The sequence below is a fragment of the Trachemys scripta genome, chromosome 7 (genome assembly GCF_013100865.1).
Source record: "Trachemys scripta elegans isolate TJP31775 chromosome 7, CAS_Tse_1.0, whole genome shotgun sequence".
NCBI classification, from domain to species: domain Eukaryota; kingdom Metazoa; phylum Chordata; order Testudines; family Emydidae; genus Trachemys; species Trachemys scripta.
In genome coordinates, this window is record NC_048304.1 from 85,451,459 (window position 1) to 85,467,835 (window position 16,377).

The 16,377-nt window shown below is 42.4% G+C and overlaps 1 protein-coding gene across 1 annotated transcript in view; it reads right to left on the reverse strand.

Annotated features, from left to right (window-relative positions):
- ADAMTS14 (ADAM metallopeptidase with thrombospondin type 1 motif 14) overlaps nucleotides 1–16,377 on the reverse strand; it is a 99,846-nt gene that overhangs the window by 21,760 nt on the left and 61,709 nt on the right. The window contains exons 7-10 of the mRNA XM_034776551.1: nucleotides 7,107–7,212; nucleotides 5,037–5,180; nucleotides 3,501–3,633; nucleotides 2,717–2,830 (exon numbers count right to left, since the gene is read on the reverse strand). Of these exons, the coding sequence (XP_034632442.1) occupies nucleotides 2,717–2,830; nucleotides 3,501–3,633; nucleotides 5,037–5,180; nucleotides 7,107–7,212 (497 nt within the window). The remainder of the gene's footprint in view (nucleotides 1–2,716; nucleotides 2,831–3,500; nucleotides 3,634–5,036; nucleotides 5,181–7,106; nucleotides 7,213–16,377) is intronic.

Here is a 16,377-nt window from a genome sequence, read left to right on the forward strand (position 1 = left end):
CCCACTGCTCTAGAGACAAAGGCAGAAAGCGCAGGAGGACAAGTTCAAGTTTGTTACCTGTGAATGCACAAACCTTGCTAGAAGCCGTTGAATGCACAAACACACATCATTAGATTATTCATATGCGAGAGATGCCCTTTAAGATCCTTTTTTATGTAAACTGTTTTTTGGGTTTGTGGCTTGGCTTTCCCTCAACTGTTAACTTTCTATCTGTTCAGAAACTCCAGCATGCACTGCATTGATGATGTCAATAACCCCTGTTATTAGTGCTGTAGTCTGCATATGAGGCAGGATAACTGTGTTTGCATTCAATATTCAGCAGCTTTCTACATTTTCTGGATTTTTAGTTTTGAGTTCTTTAGGATATCAAATAAGAATATTCAGCCAAAGCGCTTCCTTGGCCCTTCTGCAGGCAAAACTCTTGTTGCAATCAGTGGGAATTTTGCTACAGTAAAAACTAAGTATGAATTTCAGGATCTGATCCTTTAAGGAGAAAATGTTATTTTGAATAGAAAATGACTGGCAGGGATGATTTAGTTGGGGATTGGTCCTGCTTTGAGCAGGGGATTGTACTAGATGATCTCCTGAGGTCTCTTCCAACCCTATGATTCTCTGACTTGCCTTATCTTGAAGGCATTTGGTAACTTATAAAAAAGTTGGCTTGCTTCTTGACAAATCATGTCCAAAAATATTTGCCAAACTGAAAAGGTCCCAACCACTAGGAAAAGGAATGTTAGGAGGCAATAAAATAGGGATAATAAAACAAATAAGCATTTTAGCAGGATTGGCTATATTCCTAGCTCTGCCACTAGACAGTTGTATGACCTTAGGTGAGTCACTTCATCTCAGTTTCCTCTGCAATCCTTTGTCTTTCCTCTCTATTTAGATTGTTAAGTTCCTCGGACAAGGACTGTCTCTTAGTCTGTGTCTGTACAGCGCCTGGGCACAATGGATCCCTGATCAGTAGGTGCTACTGTAATAATAACAAATAATTTGATACAGTGCACAGGCTTTCACATCTAGTCCCCCAATTCAAATCCAGCCCAGGTAGGGACATGGAGCTGTCTCTACAAGGGCCTTTTTTTAAATGGGTTGGTCGTCTTAGTCCAGATCCCAGTGGACAAGGATTCATAGCCCCAAACCACCACCACAACTGGCATTAACCAAACCAGGGGTTGGCAACCTTTCAGAAATGGTGTGCCGAGTCTTCATTTATTCACTCTAATTTAAGGTTTCACGTGCCAGTAATACATTTTAACGTTTTTAGAAGGTCTCTTTCTATAAGTCTATAATATATAACTAAACTATTGTTGTATGTAAAGTAATTAAGGTTTTTAAAATGTTTAAGAAGCTTCATTTAAAATTAAATTAAAATGCAGAAGCATAGGTTGCCTACCCCTGAACTAGACCCTTTTTGGCAGCCACAGGAGAGAGGAAGGGAAATGAACTGGTCTGGAGACTAAACTATCTTTCACCTCTAGAAGCGACAGCTCGTGGTCAGCGTTGAGAAACACTGGCAGGATGATGCCACTGCTACCCATGCGATCCCCGTTGTGTGAATAAACCATGGATTTCAGTCTCCAGGCGTTTCAGTTTCGGCACCTTTCACCACCATTATATGTAACGTGCACAGACACATTAACAACCTGATTTTAGAAGTTCTAGACAGGGCTCATTTAAGGACAAGCCGTTCAATAAGGCAATATCTTGTGTGAGATCACTGTGACTTATTTTAAAGTTATTAGAAATTGCTCATTATTTTAAACACATTCATCCATTGTGAAAAGATTTCATTCTCAAATGTTGGTATGATGTGGAATAGGAAGCTTCATCCTACAACATCTAAACATTTTATATCCAGATTCCCCCTCCACCCCCTTCAAATAAGTCTATTTTGGGGGCAGCATCTTCAAAATGCAAAGTTTGCTGCTGTCATTGCCTCTGGGACCTTATGTCTGAGTCCCACGCTCCAGTTGCTTTTCTGACTCATTGGCACTTGCATACTGTGGTAACGAACATTATAGGAAACCCTGAAGTAGACAGATCCTGTGATGGAGTCATAATCATGAATTTATGACATCATAGCCTGTTGCCATGGCATTAACTGTAACATCACAAAGTTAGCAAACAGTGCGGCTTCACTTTAGAACCGAGCAGCCGGAGCAGATGGTCTGTAAGGAAGAAAAGCCCTTGTCTGAACATAGATGTATTGGATAATTAGGGAAAAAACAACAATAACTGTACTTTTTTAAGTGAGGAAAATGTTGAATGCACATAAGTGGAAATGATTATGACTGAGTTATTATACAGTAATCCTTAGCATGGACGCTTCTCTCAAAGGCTCACTGTTGTCTCTAAAGGAATGGGCCATTCCAATCTTTCTGAATAAAACATATGGTACAGAGCAGATGTAAAAAAAGAGATATGCTTTTCAAAATGCATGAGACTATCGTTCCTCTTTTCCCCAGGCCTGTAATTTAAGTATGACTTACAATTTTCTTACAGCATACAGTGTACGTTCAGTGTGTGCACGTGTTTGGATCTGTGTGAGTCAGTGTGTGCACTTGTAAGTAAATATCTGTGCATGTATCAGTGCATTTGCATGCTTTGGCATGTATGTGCATGTACATTTTTGAATGTACCATTATGATGAGGGTCATGTCTATTTCCCAGTAATAGTGAATCCAGTCTGTATCCTGCCCACTACCACAGGTACCTTGCCTGATGAACATTCGGTCCCATCCAAGGGGGGCCCTTTCTTGGTTTTGCAGAAGTAAGGGTTATCTGGATGGCTGCACCACAGCTGCTTGCAAGGGTCAAAGGTTCTGAACTGTGAAGCAAACAAGAGCCCTGCTGTTATTTTAATGGGTAGATAGTCTAACAGCCTCATCCACTCCCAACCTGAAATTATGAGCATGTAAGAGAGAGAGAGCAGGTAGACTCAAGAACTCTGAACCTTTCCCATTGCAGAGACTCGGGCCCCAGGGGGGCAGAAGCAACTTCATGAAATTAGTTTTGAAGTGGAGCTGAGAGCATCTCTTCTTTCAAACAACTGTTTTTAACCCACTTGGACCCCTTCCCTCTCCTACAGTCTGAATGTGGACAATCCTAGCTCCTTCGTTTTGAAGTCACTTTTCTAACCCCCCAGTCCAGAAATTTGTTGCAGCTCTTCCATCAGGGCAAAAAGAAGATGCAGTCATCCTCCAGGGTGCTATCACTTCTGATCCAATCTGGTGAAGGGGCGGGAAAGAAAAAGACTGGAGCCAGTCCCTCCACCCAAATCCTCTTGGTGGCTAAATAAACCACGCCAGACAATGACCAGAGACATCGCAAGATGCTACCAAACCCAGGACTATTTCACACTTGGCCCACAGAACCACTACGCAACCCCCCCTCCCACTGCCTCCTTAGCACACTCTATCACTGAGGGGGACTTCCTTTCATTCTACAGCAAGAGAAAGAGAAAAAATCCAGACCCTATTAATAGGAGCAATACTCACAGCTGTGCATGTTTTGTAACCCACGCCGAAGTCAAAGCGGCATTGTTCATCCATAGAGTAATTGATTCCCGGGAGCTCTGGTAACTTGGGCCATTCATGCTCAAAGGGATCGTCTAGCAGGCAGTCATAGGAACTGGAGTGACATCAGGTAAAGACAAAGTTGGGTTGAATGTTGCAAAATTTACTCTTTTTCCACACCTTTCTTCTTTATTGTTTTGTGGTTTTACCTATTTCCCTGACCCCCCTACATTAAGATATCTTTACTCTCTTGACTATCCCCCACAACCCTTACATTAGCCACCACCACCATGTGCATTTTTCCATCAGCTAGGAGAGGATGATGCATGGCCTCCACCAAAGCCACTTCACAGGCTGGGAGCAGCACCCTCCTAGAAAAAATTTGTCTCCGCTACAACAGCTCTGGTGGTGTTCATCATCACTAGCTGACAACTCCTCCCTTGGAGTGAAGAACCAGCAAGTTCACTACCAGGTGCCTAACTGTCACTGTCAAGGAAAAACTCTACATTAGCAATAGGTGCTGTTGTCACAACACATTCAAGGTGATCAGAAGATTCCAGTCCAGGATTTATTGCTACTTCTCCTGCCCAAAATAAACAGGTTGAAATGCAACCAAATCCTGGCTAGATTCAGCTGGTTATAAATCTGTCCCTCCGGTAATTCTTTTTCAATTTTACTTCAAACAAATGCACAACTTACTGGGATGTTACACTCTCTGCAAGATGCAGAACACTGGCCAGTCTAAAGGATAGGCAGGGGCATTGCAGATAGAAACATGCGAACTGCTCAACTCAAACTGCAAAATTACTTAATATCAGCTTTGATGTTTCCTCAAAATAGCAATGATTCACTTGAAGTGTGTGTGTAACTTTTTGTGAACTTCAGCTTCAGTGATATCTGCATCTTTTTTCAGGCTACTATTTGCACAGTCCATTGAGTAAGAACCTGATTTGTTAAGGCAGGTCACGTGGAGAAGGTCACATATTTTTCTAGTGTGTTTCTGAATGGCAAGACCTAGCCCAGGTGATCATAAGGGTCATTTCACCAAAAGTCACTTTCACATAAACATTTTTCAATGAAGATATGAACATGATCTTTGGAGAAGCCCAGGAGCTCTCCCTCCAATATGTTTTTTCATGTATTGAGTATGGTATGTTCTGAGCCTATTCAACAATGATCATCAGTCCATAGCACAAAATTAACAGAGGCTTGTCAGTGCAATTCATTATATCACTAAAGGAAAGGGAGAATTAACTGGGAAGCTAAAGCAAGCACTATCTTTCAAGGTCGGGGTTCAGAAACCAGAGTTAAGGCCCTAAGACAAAGTTTATATTGTGTCTGCTGCACAAGATTCTTTTTGGTTTTGGTTTCCTTATTCAAATGTATCTTTGCAATACGATGCTTCCACTCTCATTCTTCCATGCATACGCCAGCTCATACAAATGCATGCAATCATTCATTTGTACAATAAAAACATAGACTAGCTAGTCTAAATCATAGTTGTTGAAATTGACCTACTGTATGTATCGGTTCAACTCCTGCTTGCTGCATCGGGACCAATGGTAACGGTGGAATGCAGCTTGCACCAGTGGTGCCATAATGCTCCCCATGCTGGTCTCATCTGCACACCGGTTCCCCTGGCCATCATGTTCCATACCTAACCTGTTAAAAAAGCCTGTGAGTTGTGTTCCAAAGGGACATGCCAGATAGACAGTTATCAGTAGCATTTTGAATAAGGACATTTCCTCTAAAAGCCTCTATTTAACTGGATGAGGAAGGAGGCATATTCACTGTGTCTCTTCCACTGGTTGGACCAATAGTTGTCCCTTTTCCAGCATTCCATGCAATTCCAGCACCAGTAAGAGTGCAGGTCTGCACAGAGACAGAGCAGGAATAAAATGCAAGGAACTGAACTTACCAGCTATGGCTATTAGAACTATGAACCGGCCTCTAGGATATGGCTCAGGCTCAACTCAGAGGCACAAGAAAAGTCTTTGTCCAAGACAGGAACTTATAGAAGAGGCTTCTAAATTTTTCACGGCTGAGATCCTGAGTAGTGATGTGCTAGAAATTCAAGGATTGCAGACACTACAGGTCCTAGCAGATAATGCTCCATTTTGATCCTAACAGCCCCTTCAGAGTTAAACAAGGAACATTTTTTGATGGAACATGTACTGTCTGCCTGCTACACACCAATTCTAAACGTGAGCACAGACACAGACCTTGTGGCAGAACTTTATTGGTCACATTTGGCCTGTAGGCTTCAGTCTGGGAATTTTTCCTTTAGAGGAACTTCAGAATGCTGACTTGAGAAAAACTCAACCGTCTGAAAACCAGAAAATGCAAAGTTAAGATTGCCCATGAAACTTAACACACTGATTGCAGCTGGAGTGTATGTAAACAATTCCCATTGGCTACTGCCAGGTCCAGGGGAACAGAGGGTAAGTGGCACAGATTTTTTTTTTTTTTATTTTATCCTCCAATAGTGCTATATGGAATCCCATGAGAGACACTGAATGGATATATAAAAGGAGGTGAAGAGGTTGTACATTTCTGGGGTTGGCAAAGTAAAGATGTGTGTGTTAACGGGGCACATTGGCGCATTGCTGAAAGACGGAAGAGTTACGGTTCCATAGGCAACCTTGACTCTGCATTTCCTGATTTTCAGAAGTTTGAGTTTTGCTCAAGTCAGCATTCTGCAAGATGACATACCACCAAGCAACCGTAACTCTGCATTAATGTACGTTGATTGTTTTTTGCCATTGAATACATATTCATACACCCATTAGCATTCCTGAGAAGAACAGAAGAACAGAAATGAGATGGAAGAGGTCTATTCATATCAAGATTGTTCATTACAATATTTTACAGAATGTTTGTCCAGTCTAGTTTGAAATTATTCAAGCAATAGGGCTTTCTATCACTTTGTCCAGAGCCTAGTGTTTCTCACTTTTGGAAATATTTCCTTCTGTAGACACCAAATATTGCTATTCTTGATTCCATCCCATTATTCCCTCTTACAGCCCCTTGAATCACTCTGTTCTCGACTGAGAGGCTGTTGTATCCACAGGAGAAGCAGTCAGACAACCTGGGAGCACTTGTACATACCAGAATGTGTCTGGTAATTAAAGGTCTTTGGAGGTTATGATTTACATCTATACATGAGTAGCAGGTGAGATTTTATGTTTCTGCCCACTTTACAGCACCTCCACCTACAGTTCATATTTAGAAACAAAACCCAACATCCAAAGACATCCAATTTCCAGACTCATTCTGGTACAAAGGTGACAGATTCTAAGATGTGCAGATATGTAGACTGTAAACTCTATGGCAGAGATTGCCTTTAAGTTGCTTGCTGCACTTACTATACTACAAAGAGATTTATTCACTCCTGTATTTGCCCATTTTAGCAGCAATGTTAGTAACTTGGAGGGCCATTATTTCATCACATCACAACTTTTCATACATCAGCAAGTCCACTGCACATGGCAATGCTGAGCCTGGGGGGACTAAACACCCTGCTGAGCCACCGTGCAATGATGAAAAAAAAAAAGATAAAATGTCCAACTGTCTCCTCCAATGACTTACACATGGCCGGTCTCGTGGGCAACCACGAATGCTGAGGAGAATCCATCCTCATGGTTGAGAGTGCAACTGCGTAGAGGGTGGCACATACCAGTGACGGGAGCATAACCTGGAGCGAGACAGAAGACAAAGCAAGAGAAAGGAGCTGGGGCGGTTCATGAGAAGGGAAAAACCGCAAGCTAGAGCCATTCCAAATGTATTTCATGCCCAGCTCCCTGCTGAGGGACACGGACTCCACAGCTGCTTGGGAATATAAATGAAGCCTATCATATGTTCCACCAGCTCATAGCTCACGGAGGGAAACGGGCTTGGAGGGTATTAGAATTACACACTGCTTGAACCTTGCCTTGCCACCTGCAATAACTGTGTTGCATTCATTCCTGACTCATTCTCACACTAAAGGAACAGCGAACATTGTCCGTATCTTAAACAAATGCACCAGCAACTGCTATAATCCAACAGCCACCTGTTCAGATGGATTGAAAACATATTTGACAGCCTCCTCGCCCCTTTCTGCACCTATTCACATCTCTGACTGCATGTCTGACTTGCCAGCTCCTTCTTAGATTAATCTCATAGTAGTTTCCTTGTAATTTTCCTCAGAAGCTTGTTGTACTAGGTGGCAGAAGGGACTGCTCATGGGTTACAGAGTCTTCCACCCTTAGATTGCTGTTTCGACTCTAATCCAATCCACAGTTCCTGAAAACTGTAATCATTTGATGGCTGCTTGATAATCTATGTCAGTGGCTCTCAACCTTTGCAGACTACTGTACCCCTTTCAGGAGTCTGATTTGTCTTGTATACCCCCAAGTTTCACCTCACTTAAAAACTACTTGCTTACAAAATCAGACATAAAAATACAGACGTGTCACAGCACACTATTACTGAAAAATGGCGTACTTTCTCATTTTTACCATATAATTATAAAATAAATCAATTGGAATATAAATATTGTACTTACATTTCGGTGTATAGTATATAGAGCAGTATAAACAAGTCATTTAGTTTGTACTGACTTCACTAGCACATTTTATGTAGCCTATTGTAAAACTAGGCAAATATCTAGATGAGTTGATGTACCCCCTGGAAGACCTCTGCATACCCCCAGGGGTACGTGTAGCCCTAGTTGAGAACCACTGGCCTATGTGAAATGGACTGGCAGTCTCAGCCCAGTTTATAGTAGAGAGGTGGACACCAATTGACAATCTCATGAAACAAAAACTTAATCAGCCTGGAAGCCAATCTACCTTCACAGCTTTTCCAGGTCAAGGAGAGGGGTGGTGTGGAGCAGCCTGTACGCTGCAGCTGTCAGCACAATGGCTATACAAGGGATAGTCTCTGTGGCAACTTTCATCAGCACTAAATTTAAAAAAAAAAATCCCTCTGACCCTGGAATGCTCCCTGGCATTTCAGGCTCTTTTGGGGCAATGAGCAAATGGAGAGAACTAATCAAGGATGAGTGGGAAGTTCTCCCCTGTCCCTCTCACAAGTTGATTTAATTTGCACTAGCTATTCAGCAGTGAGTGATAGTATCTGAAGCACTGCCACAGCAGGCAAAACTAAGAGGGCAACATGTCAGGTAGGTGATAAGAGGGGAAAACAAACACTACCAAGAAAGAAACTTAAGCCAAGGAGTTTACCAAATACCTCAACTGGTCAGTACCCACTGGGACATGGACATGGTTTCCGGTGAGATCATCTTGGCTGCCAGTGCCAAGAACAGGCTAATATTACACTAACATACCCAAACATTCCTAATATTTTCCATTCCATAATGGTAATGCATCTTGACTAACCAGACTGCATGTGTAGAATGGCACCATTGTTCAATTTAACCCCATCTCCTCCTACAGGCAGCAGACCTCCTATAGGCGCTGTGCTCTAACGACTGTTTCAGCCTGACTGACTCCCTCCCCTGGCTGGTATCCCTATTTTGAAGATTGACACTATACTGCCACTTTTCCAGGAAGCTTGTGACTGCAGTGACTTCTCTGTACTATGTATCTTCCAGGCCATTTGTTCCCCAGAAACCCAGTGGTGGTGGAATAACAAATATTAATTACTCCGGAACAAGGTGGAGGCAGAAGGATGTGAGTGGAAGTGAATCTAATTCATAAACTGAATGAATGAGTGGATCAGCACTTTGTACAGCTGGCCCAGAATGATAAAATAATAAGCAAAAGTGAACAGTTTCCTGAACACTTCTCCCAAATGAAGGTCCTGAAGACATCAGTAGTTGACTCCATGGCCACCATGATAGGACTGAATGTCTGCGTTCAAGGCAGTTGTTAAGAAAAATGGAGTTCAATTAAATCGTTGTGTAATTCTTTACACTTGTGCTCTGTGTCTGCCTGTTTACCTCATGCTACAAGGAGTTTCCAAGACCAGCAACTATGTCCCAGTATTCCCATAGTAATGGTCCGTTACAAGTAAGGCAGTTAACTGGGCAAACACGGAACTGGACAAGACATGACTTCTCGGCTCCTACAGAGACAATGGATTGGGGTTCCGGCCATGAGAGTCATTTTTGTAAATAGGGATTTCAAGGAGGTAAATAAGCAGGGCCCTTCCAGGGATCTTCTGGAAATACAGGTTGAGAGAGTCACAGAAGCTACGTATTTGGGGCGAGGGCCAACGGTGTAATACACCTGTAGGTGCTCCATGGTTGGTAGCCTAGCAGCCACCGTTGTTAAACAGGGATTTGGGACAGGGCAAAAAGAAGCCTCCCTGAAATAGTCTGAAAGTGGCAGCTCAAAGACTGAGCCACATGGAGCCCAGAAGAGACTAGGGAAGAGGAGAGAAGGGAGGAACGACAAGAGACCATGCTGTCTTATTGGGCTGTTCTGGGTCAGATACAGCCACTTATGGCCACACTGCTGGGCACACTAGAATTACTGCAATACAATCCCCAGGCCATTAAAGAGAAATCAGATAGTGGAAGATGGGGAGTAGGACAGGAGCTATTGGGGCTTTGACTCGCATAAACAACACAAATACACTTCAGGAGGACAACAAGGGGGGCATATAGCTGGCGAATATGCAGCAGTCTCTCAAACAGCTGATTTCCAATCATTCTTAAGAAGGAGAATTCAATAATGATACAAATAGGCACCAGTCTATCAAATGATTACTCCTGACTTTCAATCACTCTTATTTAAGAGCCCTCAAGGTGCAATTGCAGAAGAAACCCTATGGCCAATTCTGGTAGCTACCTCTGACTCTGGCTTAATAGTGTGCACCTTCTGAGATGCATGTGCACACAGAGTATGTGCCATGTTATGTATGTTTATTGAGAGACTGGATTGAGAACTATTTGGTGAATATGTTATTTGGCAATTTTGTCAGGTTTCAACAAATAATTTTTAATAATATTCAACCAGCTCAATAATCACTGTAATACTACTCATCAATTAAATTGTTTGCTAAAAAAACCAGCAATTTTAAGTGAATAAATTGTTTGAATATTTGTTCTGACATTCAGCCAATTGTCCTTAGAAACAGAATGTATATTTTCTATAGAGCCTGCTTACTCTGGAATTTTCAAAGGATCATAAGTTTCTTAAAATACCAATTTTCTTTTTTTTTTCAAACCAACCCAAGTCAAGTTCTTAACAATGTAGCCTTCTCTTTGAACAAGTATGGTGAGAATTTTTTAACATGGGAAATGTGTGTTCACCCTCTCCAAACTCAAATGGCTAAAGGAACTTTATTCAAACTCAAACTTTTACTCAAACTTTCAGACCAAAAAATATTATCTTCAGAAAAAGACCAATGCACAATTTTTGAGAGCTTAACGAAATCATCTGCTCTAGGTGAGGTGGTGGTCAAAATGGCAAGCAAGATGTGACAGGCTGAATCAAGAAAAAGACAGAGTAATGTTGAAAGTACAAGAATCCCATTGTATGGGCCACACCTTAAATACTGGGTTCAGTTCTGGCCAAACCTTTTAAATAAATATATAGAAATGGTCCCAAGAGGGACAACAAAAATGATTAGACCCATGGAAAGTTTTTCTATATGAGGAGAGATTGAATAGATTTTTTTTAGAGTTCAATACTGAATGGAAGGTCCATTTATTGAAAGGAAGGTCCATTTACTCTCTCAAAACAGAAGACCACTAACGAAGGAGGCTACTCAATGAATTAAAAGGACAATCCATTTGAAAATGATAAAAAAAAAAAAGACTCAAAAAATGCCTGTGAGCCTCACTGGCAAAAGGTTTTATTGAGGCAAAAAGCACAGTAGGATGCAAAATATGATGAGATATTTATATGGATAATAAAAATGTCCTAAGTTATATCAGCTAGCATTACAAAATATTCAGCAACATAAATGATCCTGTTTCCAGACACATGCTAACCACTAACTGGATTTAGCAAGAAACTTCCTCTAACTGCCTGTTATCAAATTATTGCCCATTATTGAGGGTTTACTCCTTCCTGTGACACATCTGGTGCTGGTCACTGTCAGAGGAAGCTACCAGCTTAGATGAACTATTAGTCTAACCCAGTATTATAACTCCTATGTTCAGACAAAGACCAGGCACGGAAAATTTCAAACCAATAGATTAATGTTTTAGAAAATTATGGGCATAGGAAAACAGGATGCTATAATGGATACAGTTTGCAACCTTAACTAGAGTGGCTTCAGTGTGTACCTGCTACAGAGGGAATCTTATTTGGTTTCAGTTTAAACATTCATTTTTTTCTTCAGTTTCAGTTGTTTTTGTAGATACAGACTAACACGGCTACCCCCTGATACTTCAGTTTCAATGTGCGCTTGAGTGTGTGTCTGAAAATGATCAACTTGATTCCCCTGATTCTGACACCTTGTGGGACAATTTCAAGAATAAGACACTAGCTACTGCCAAGGATGTCTTTGGAATAACAAAGGAAAAACACCCTGACTGGTTCACAGGGTCTGAACATCTGCTGCTCCCACTCATAGAAAAGAAGAAGCAAGATCACTTAACTTTACTTCAACTACCAACTAGGTCCAGAACTCTTATATTTAAAGAGGCTAAGACTGCGGTCCAGAAAGCCACCAGAGAATGTGCCCAGAAGTATTAGCAAGACCTGTGCAAAAAGATTCAGACCTGCTTAGAAAGAGGGGACCTTTGTGTACCTATGATGGAATCAAAGAGGCACTTGGTTCAATTTGTAAAAAGACTGCAAACCTGAAAGCGAAAGATGATAACCATCCTGACAGACAGGCAAGAACAACTTGTCTGTTTATCAGGGTTGTGTCCTCAGTACCTTCCTTTACGGCTGTGAAAACTGGGTCACGTACTCCAAAGAGGAGCAGAGACTGAACAGCTTCCACCTTTGCCGTCTCCGAAAAATCCTTGGAGTCACTTGGGACCAACGGATCACTAACAACAAGATCCTTGAGAGAACCGGCCTACAGTCTATGCAGACTACACTGGACACTTACAGCCTTCGCTGGCTGGGACACGAGGAACGTATGCCTCAAGATCATCTGCCAAAATCTGTGCTCTATGGCCAACTCAAGAACCACTCACAATGCAGAGGAAGGTCAAAACTTTGATATAACGACAAGGTCAAGCAAGGCCTCAAGAAATTCAGCATTCCCACTGACAACTGGGAGAACCCGGCCTCCTGCCCAGTCTGGAGAAGCCAGGTCAAGGCTGGTGCAATCATCATGGAGAGCCATAAGAGACCCCAGCCTGAAGCCTGCAGGCGTGCCAGGAAGCAGAGTGTGCTCCAACCAGCGAATGGATCTGTAGCCACTGTGGGAAGGTCTGCCGCTCACGCAATGGGCTCTTCTCCCACATTACTGTTAAGCACCATTGACTGACTGACTGAGCCATATTTCCTTTCGTCTGTCAAGATACTGGATGGCCATATAGTCCATATATTTAAGCTAATTCAGATACTTGTAATTTGTTTTATTGGGTTGGACTTCCCCATGCGATGGTTCTAGACTCTGAGGTCAATGGTTCAGTGCTGTTCCCTGCAATTTGAGCCATCCATGCTGCTGCATTCTCTAAGCTGTATTCTGGCACCCATCTGCTCACTCAAAAATACTATGTGAAGAACTGAATGATCTACGGATGTCTACTGCAAGTAATCTTTGAATTCACTGGTCCTAGGAAATTAAGAGGAGCTATTCCAATGTGAAGTCTGTCAGTTAAGCACACAGATCCTATTGTTTGTTAGTTTGAACTATGTACTAGACTAAAGCACTCTGCTTTGGAACAGAGTTCTATGGGCTTGCGGGTTCTGCAGTCTTTTATGTGGATGAAGAGCAAGGGAGGACCTGTTATCAGCTAAAGACTGATTCTTGGAAGAGCTAACAGAGGCTAGCTCAAGATTCTTTTCCTGTCCCTCATCCTTCCCACACATACAAGAATGACTCAAGCCAAAAATGAATGTGTTTTTATGCAATGTTCCAGTTACGGGTGTGTTTCATTATCTTCATCAAAAATCTCAGACATTGTCACCACAGAGGGAATGAGTAGAAGGAAGTCTGGAAGTAGTCGTGTGAAGATGATGGTATTAAAAAAAATGGAACATGCTAAGACAGAGAGAGGAATTAATCCTCATATGGCCACAGAAGCCCGGCCACAGACATTCATTTTTCAAAATGAAAACGAAATGCCAGAAGGCACTTCATCAAATTCACTGATATCTGAGCTTCTGAGTTCCTATGTACAGTATAATCTCAGCCTCTAAGGTCAGAGGGCCAACAGGAGCACCGGAATTGCAAGGGTAGAAGGCTTTTATGGGTTCATGGACTGTTCCCATTCTCAGTTCTATGGTGACCAAGCAACTGGCCCTTTTAAAATCAGATTTTAAAATATTTTGTGTGCAGAGGTCCTCCCACTGAGCACAATGAGCAAAGCTGAAGTTTTATGCTTTCTTTACATTGTTGGGTTTTTGTTTTGTTTTTTTGCAGTACCTGGAACATTATTGATATGTAAGTGTCTAACGTCCAGCATAGTCATTGTTGGGTTTGTGATGATGGGGAGAGCCACATGATGAACTGACAGCCCAGTGTGAAGGTTTCGGCTCTCTCGAGACACATAGCAAGATTTATGTGCAGTGCTGGGGAGGAGCTAGTGGTTCTGGTACATGTAGGTACTGATGACATAGGGAAAGATAGGAGAGAGGTCCTGGAGGGCAAATTTAGGCTGCTAGGTAAGAGATTAAAATCCAGGACCTCCATAGCAGCTTTCTCTAAAATGCTTCCTGTTCCATGCGCAGGCCGGTTAAACAGGCAGAATTGCAGGGTCTCAATGCATAGATGAAATGGCGGTGTACGGAAGGATAGGTTTCAGTTTATTAGGAACTGGAGAACCTTTTGGGAAAGACAGTCTTTACAGGAAGGATTGTCTCTACCTAAACTGAAATGGAACCAGATTACTGGCATGTTAAAAACTTTGTACAGCAGTTTTTAAACTAGGGTTGGGGAAAGCTGACAGATGAGGAGGAGCACATGGTTTGGACAGGGACATCCCTTAGGGGAGGATCTATTAACAGGGATTCTCTATATTCTAGTAAAGAAGAGAGAATAGAAGTTGATAAAATAGGAGGTAGGAGCTGAAGAGAAACAGTCAAATGAAAAAAAAAAGTACCATTCAATTACATCACATGAAGGCGGACAACTAAATATTGACAAATTTTATAACTGCTTGTATACAAATGCTAGGAGTCTAAGATGGGTGAACTTCAGTACGTGGTATTAAATGAGGATATTGATATAATAGGCATCACAGAAACTTGGTGGGACCATAATAATCAATGAGACACAGTAATATCAGGGTAAAAAATATACAGGAATGACAGAGTAAGTCATGCTGTTGGAGGAGTGACACTTTTTGTGAAAGAAAGCATAGAGTCAAATATAGTAAAAATCTTAAATGAATCAAACTGTCCTATAGAATCTCTATGGATTGAAATTCCATGCTTGAATAATAAGACTATAGGAGTAGGAATATACTACAGTAACTCCTCGCTTAACGTTGTAGTTATGTTCCTGAAAAATGTGACTTTAAGCGAAACGATGTTAAACGCATCCAATTTCCCCATAAGAATTAATGTAAATGGGGGGGGGGTTAGGTTCCAGGGAAATTTTTTTCACCAGACACAAAAACTATATATTATATAGATATACACACAGTATACGTTTTAAACAAACAATTTAATACTGTTCACAGCTATGATGATTGTGAAGCTTGGTTGAGGAGATGAAGTTAGAGGGTGGAAGAGCAAGGGATATTTCCCAGGGAATGCCTTGCTGCTAAATGATGAACTAGCACTTGACTGAGCCCTCAAGGGTTAACATGTTGTTGTCATTGTAGCCTCTCACATAAGGCAGCACGAATACAAGGGAAGGGAGATAGCATAGCAGACAGAGACAGACACACACCTCGTGTGTGGGAGAGAGAGAGAGAGAGAGATGCACACTGCCCCTTTAAGTAAGCTGACCCACTCTTAAGTGCATTGTCTTTTTAAGTGGATCAGGAAGTTGAGACAGCAGCTGCTGCCCCAAGCTCTCTATGTTTCTCTCCATCCGTGTCCCCACCCTGCTCTATATGGAGAAGGAGTAAGCGGGGTGCAGCGGCAGGGGGGAGGGGGACATCCTGACATTAGTCTCCCTCCACCCCCTGGCACAGCAAGCAGGAGTCTCTGGGAGCAGCTCCCAGGCAGAGCGCAGGAGCAGCACATGGCAGTGGGGGGAGGGACAGCTGAACTGCCAGCAATTGATAGTCTGCTGGGCAGCTGAAGCACAGGGAACTTAGGGGAGCAGGGAGCTGATGGGGGCTGTTGGTCCACCCTGGTTACAAGCCCCCACCAGGTAGCTGCAACGGGCTGCTCTTCCTGCAAGCAGTGGACAAAGCAGGCAGCTGCCAAACGACGTTAGAAGGGAGCATTGCACAACTTTAAATGAGCATGTTCCCTAATTGATCAGCAACATAACAATGAAACAACGTTAACCGGGACGACTTTAAGTGAAGAGTTACTGTACCAGGATGGTGATGGTGACTGTGAAATGCTCAAGGAGATTAAAAGAGGCTATAAAAACAGAAAACTCAGTAATAATGGAGGATTTCAACTCAAGATCAGTAATTGGTTAAATAGGGTTACCATACGTCCTCTTTTTCCCGGACATGTCCGGCTTTTCGGCACTCAAACCCCCGTCCGGGGGGAACTGCCAAAAAGCCGAACATGTCTGGGAAAATGGCGGCTCTGCTCCTCCCCGACTCTTCAGCTCTGTTTAAGAGCCGGGCTGCCCGAGCGCTACCGGCTTC